Genomic DNA, 6,000 nt, shown 5'->3' with positions numbered 1-6,000 from the left:
GGTTTTTTTTTTTTTTTAACTTCCTCTGAATTCCCAGGCAAACTCTGGAGAACAGTTAAAGTCATCACTCTCTGGTTGGGTGATACATTTCAGTTTTGCTGATAGAAAATAAAAATTTCTTTCCACCCACCAGAATTTTGTGAATTTATCCTATACCACAAGTGATGCTTTGGACAGGGAGTAAGTATGGTAGTACCAGCTCCAGTCAGTTTTATCATTATAAATAAACAGAATCTTCACTTTGCTCACAGCCTCCATTTCATTTGGCCAAACTTCTACCAGGCTTAAGTCACATTTAATTCGTTAGGCTGTTCAGTTTCTTTTTTGAAAAAATGCTTCTAATACCATTGCTGCCTGTATGTACAAGTGTGAATAAAAAGAGTATGCAATCTATAGTCTTTTCCACACTGAGTACACTAACAACAATTAGTAAATAATTAAAGAATAAGTGGTCATTTTAAAACTTGTGTTTTTAAGAAAAAATTTCACTTTCTAGCACTTAAAAAAAAGGGGTTTTAAAAGTGCCCTATTAATGTCCAACACTGTTCCCACTCTGTCCCACCCATCTAAAACCTGCTACAAATGCTGGATTGAGTTCATATCAAATAACTTAGCGGTACCAAGATTTTTCAAATGGAAACAGTGTTACTGACTTCTTCATACTGGATAACAAAATAAGGGTAACTCTGGTCATCATTAAAAATGACAAAAATCTGAGGCTCAAAGAAATTATCCACACAAGAGTCATACAGGTCGCTGGTGACACTGCCAGGATTGACAGGAGGGGGCCGTCTCATGCCATGACTGCCCATCGTGTATCTGCCAGTTAGCACTTTGGCCAGAAACATGAAATGGACTCCTTTGGAGGACTTCTTAGAAAAGTTATGAGAGTAGCTTGCCTTCTTTGCAAAGTAACTGCCTTGTCCAAACATTGTAGCATGCTTTCCACAGACTCGAGGGTCAAAGTTGTGCTTGCAAATTCCATCTACCACATCCTGGGATGTTCCATGAAATAAATGTCTCTCATTTATTATTCTGTCACGGCCAAACATTTTCCTGTTCATATATTCCTTTTTCCTAAAGCAAAAAGTGGACAGGGAATTCAGAAAAAGGAAGGTATATATCAATTTAATAGGCAAGACATAGTCATAAACTTCTCCGTATGGTTTCAATGGGGAGGAAGCGTTAGTTAAAGTAGTTTTCAAGGGCAAAATGTCATTAAAGATCATACTACAAGTTTACACTTATCTTTTCCACTGCAGATAAGAAAAGCCCTTTTATTTTATTTTAGATTTTCCCAACACTTGTTCACTTGCTTTCTCTTCCATTTCAAATCCAGGGCACAGACTTACCTTCTCAGGATGGCTTCTTTGTCTAATTCCACCAACCTGAGGGTCTCTTAATTCTCAGATTCCTCAAACCTGCATGTATTCTTTTTGTACCACATTTGTTACTTGAGAGGCAGCACGGTCAAGTGATTAAGAGCAAAGCCTCTGGTGCTAAACTGCCAGGGTTCAAACTCCAGCACGTTATCTTATTAGTTGTATCACATGTGGGAAGTTACTGAGCTTTTATATGACTCAGTTTCCTCTCTGTAAAATGTGTTGCAATAATTGTACTTACAGGTCTGTTATGAGGCATATATAGGAGTTAATATATGTGAGTTTGTATAATAAAATACAAACATATTGGGTTTTGTGAAGTCTTTATTATTATGCTCTGCGTTTGTTATTAGCTACATTAAGAAAAGCTCTCTTGAACTTTTCATACTGCTGACTCACCTTTTATATTTCTCCCAAAGAAACTGGTTTTGGACTCTCAATATTTGTAAAATTCTATATTTAAACTCAGGCACAGTCTTATGAAAAAGATTATAAATGATTCGATAACTTTTGTCCTCTACAGAAACAGGCACTTGGATGAAGTCCTGAGATGGATGCATATAAACCCAAGTTTCAGGGTAAAAGTTTGCTGAGGTGACCCCATCTGGGCAGATAATTTGTGATGATGAGGTTGCTTCAAGAGGTGGAGGAGCCTGTGTGGGAACACCACCAAGTGTCCTAGAAGGGAGAGGAAGGAATGTCAATGCAAAACATTCAGAGATAAGCACATCTCACATTAGAGTGCTCTATAGCAATATCTAATATTGTACTTTGTACAGCTTAAATGCTTATTTAAAAAACAATATAAAAATGCTATGTATTAAAGGACAAAAGCTTAGAGTAACACTGCCTGTATACAGATAACCTATTATTAGCTTCTTCCTGGCTTCCTCCTTGTGGAGAAAACTCTGGAATGTACTGCTACAAGGCAAGCAAGCAGGAACCAATTTACAAATATCTTTACTTTCTGAATCCTGGACTCCTCTTTTGCCTACACAGTTAAAGAAACTGTTTGAAGGAAACAGCGACAATTTATATGCATTCTTCAAACTTTGCTATACCAAGCAAAAAACTTACCATTACTAAAGGCTACATAGGTGGGGGGAGCAGAATAATGGGGAGACAAAGTAAGACAGGCAGTAATGACGTAAGATATTAAAAATAAAAAAGCTTATACTTTTTGTATAAAAACAAACAAAAATCATTGGAGTAGGCACTGAAAGCTGACATTTCGCATTTGCTTCATTTTTCAGTATCACGTATAAGAAAACCATCAACTGTATTCAAATTTTACAGCTTTAGGTGTGCTTAAGATAGAGCTAATTAACTTTAAGCTCTAGACACTAGAATGCATATTCTTGAACCTTTAAAAATTCAGGTCTTTATACTCTAAAGGATCGGTTTAGATGAGTATCAGCTTGAGGGTTTCTTATTCCTGCCCAATTAAATGCTTAAGTTTAAATTCTATTTTTTTGGCCCTTTTCAAAACAGAGCAAAAGGGAAGAATCAGAAAGATAGGAAATCCTGGCCCTGAGATCCAGATTCAGGGTCAGGGTATTGTAATACTCATCAGCACAGAGTGGTCACAAGGAAGCAGTAGGTCTGCAAACTGGATTAGGAAACTAAAATTTTCAAAAGAGCTTTATGACACAGAGGTTACAACTGTGAATGAACATGCAAATAATCTCCAAGAGCATATATTACCATTAGCCTCCTCATAATCATAGCCACCTGATAGTAAGCACATCCTATGAACAGGCTTTTTACACACAGTTATCACTGGCCTGCAAGATGGCTTGGTTATCCATACTTTTCAAATAAAGATCTTGCTAGCATAGTAGCAAAGAACAGAGACAGGATTTGAATCCAAGTCTATCTGCATCATTTCTAGATGCAGCATTCTCTATTTCTATATACCTCACATATATAGATAAAGACATATAGATAGATTTCTCTACCAAGGCTTGAAAGTGACAGATGTATACCAGGGTTGCAACTCAGGTTTGCCTGACTCCCACTGCCGCCGCCGCCGCCACCACCACCTCACACAGTCTTTTGACTTTTAAGAGATGGTTTGTTAAGAAGCTAAAAGCTATAGAAGCACAACTGCCTCCTCTAACACCCATCCACACTTCAAGTAGTTGTGCCCACAATTTATCATGCCTGAAAATCCTTGTGAGATGCAGAGGAGTTCTGAATAGAGCCAGGGCTTACAGAACCCCCTAGGTTCTTTTAAGTTCAGGGGTCAACTTAAAGGGGCACTGGCTGTTCCAACCTTCATGGCAGAGGCACAATAGTTCTTGTCCTCTGGAGCATTTTCATAAATCCCTGACAGATTCCTCCAGAGCCTTCATTACTGGCACATTTTTCTGAAGAGAGGCCCCACTGCTTTAATCAGATTCTGAAAGGTCTGTAACTCCTTAAAAAGCCATCACTACTCTGGAGAGATGGCAGGAAACAGAGTATAAGCGCCTTATTTTTAGCTGTTCTCTCTATTCCTGCTCTGCAAAGAGCGTAAGTTCCAGCCTACCAGGTTTTCCAGTATTACTAGGGATTGAAGTTACCAAAAGAGGTTTCTGAGTTGAGGGAGGAAGGGAAGATTCTCCCAAACCACTCTGCCCAAAATAGGTTTTAGGCTGCTGTCACAGCTGTACTGAAAACCTGGCACTAACCATAGAAGACTCACACGGTTAAAGATGAGCCTGTGTAAATAAATCCTATCCATCCTAAACCATTACATTAGATTTTATCATCCATTTCTACCTCCAGATGCTTACTTTTAACAAGCCAACATCCAAATTAGGTTGAAAGATAAAAATGCAGATACACAGCTGTCTGATGGACTTCTACAGAGTCAGAAATACATAGTCCAAGCACAATTACAAATGTGGCTTTATTTTCTGAGGATGTTGAGTTCGTATTTAGCTCATGGGTATTCCAATGACATACCGTGTGCTTCACAGTGTTGTACCAGGCAAAGCTGAAGGGTATAGAATTTATACTCCAGGACCTCTGAAGAATGGATTTTCAGAATCCAAGGTCATCTTTTGCACCCTTTCACTCCCCTTGCCATTTCAAAAGATGTTTCCTAACCCACTTTTACTGATGATATAAAAATTAACTTATTGTATCCTTTCTGAGGAGGAGTCAAAGAAACTCTATCAGGCTTTCCCATGACCATGAGGTGACTGTACCAGATAGATGTCCTTTCAGCTGAAATGAACTCCTAAACCTCTAAATCTGAGATTTGTTTGCTTATGCAGCCTCAGCTCAAATATTCCAATAATATTAAAAAGAATAAGCTCCTTCTTATCAGCCTCATTAAAAAGCAGCAAGCACAAGGAAAAAAATATGTTCTTTGTGACTATGAGGTAACTAAACTTGATTGTGGTAATCATTTTTGCAATATACATGTATCTGGAGTCATAAATGGACAGTTGTATGTCAGTTACAGCTCAATAAAACTGCAAGGAATAAAAAGCACCAACAGGGAACTTTTCATTTATAAAGAGCCATATTTCCAGGAAATTCATAGATTAAGTCTTCTCTCCCCACTTCCCTTACTCTGGGCATTCCCAATTCTTAGGCATCTCTGATTCACTGAGAACTATAGCCTTTTTGACACCTATGTTTTAATTTGACTGCATTTACTTAAAAACAAAACTTTCTTCCTGGCTAAGATTAAAATTGTGGACTCTCTGACATCTATTTTTGCAGTCTGCCTTTTTTTTTTTTTTTAGAGAGAGAGAGACGGGGGGAGGGGAGAGAGAGAGAGAGAGAGAGAGAGAGCGAGCGAGAGAGCGAGCATGGCAGAGGGGGGACAGAGAGAATCCCAAGCAGGTTCCACACACAGTGCAGAGCCCGGCATGGGGCTCAGATCGCAAGATCCTAGGAACATGACCTGAGCCGAATCAAGAGCTGGAAGCTGACTGAACCACCCAGGCTTCCCTGCAGTCTGCTTTTTGAAACTAATCCACCTGTATTTTCTTCCCACTAGGCCTAAGTGCCCCACAGCTCTAGACTCTAGGGCAGATAGGAACTGAAGGGCTGCATTTACCCATTCCACTCTGATGAACTTGCTGCTTCTTTTCTCTTTTTCACTGAAGTGTCTATTTGCTAAGCTCTTACTTTATACCTGATTATCACTGTTCCAGACAAGAAGACTAAAACAGAAAATTTTGAAAAGGAAAGGGAAGAGAAAATAAAGTGAATTTCTTTGTTCTCTGGTAAGCCAATGTTATAAACAGTAAGGTGCCAAATATGTGGCATTAATTTTACTATTGCTTATATTATTTCTATAGTTCATGGTTTTACAAAATAAGCCTAAGTTTAAAAGGAAAGGGGGAGGGGTTATTCTACAATTACTTGTCTTAGAATTGAAGCAAATCAATGTTCGCCATGCTGCAAAACTCCCCCAACAATGCAGTACTCGAATGAGCATTCTTACTCTCACTCAGAAGCTACATCTTGCTTGATTGGCTCAGCATGCCAAGCTGCTGGTCCCACTAATGAGTCCTACTGTCTCACTAGGAGGACAATATGTTCCTAACTACCGGACGCTGACACTGTCTCCAGCTGTGCTAGTAAAATCACAGAAATGGCATTTTTTTATTAGATT

At 38.8% G+C, this 6,000-nt stretch overlaps 1 protein-coding gene across 1 annotated transcript in view; it reads right to left on the bottom strand.

Moving 5' to 3' along the window:
* TIPARP (TCDD inducible poly(ADP-ribose) polymerase) overlaps positions 1-6,000 on the bottom strand; it is a 29,664-nt gene continuing 23,664 nt past the window's right edge. Inside the window, exons 5-6 of the mRNA XM_077750128.1 lie at positions 1,782-2,060; positions 1-1,077 (exon numbers count right to left, since the gene is read on the bottom strand). Of these exons, the coding sequence (XP_077606254.1) occupies positions 630-1,077; positions 1,782-2,060 (727 nt within the window). The 3' untranslated portion in view covers positions 1-629. The remainder of the gene's footprint in view (positions 1,078-1,781; positions 2,061-6,000) is intronic.

Source organism: Crocuta crocuta, unplaced genomic scaffold (assembly GCF_008692635.1).
Source record: "Crocuta crocuta isolate KB4526 unplaced genomic scaffold, BGI_CrCroc_1.0 scaffold19, whole genome shotgun sequence".
Lineage (NCBI taxonomy): Eukaryota > Metazoa > Chordata > Mammalia > Carnivora > Hyaenidae > Crocuta > Crocuta crocuta.
This window is presented reverse-complemented; position numbering and strand designations above follow the sequence as displayed.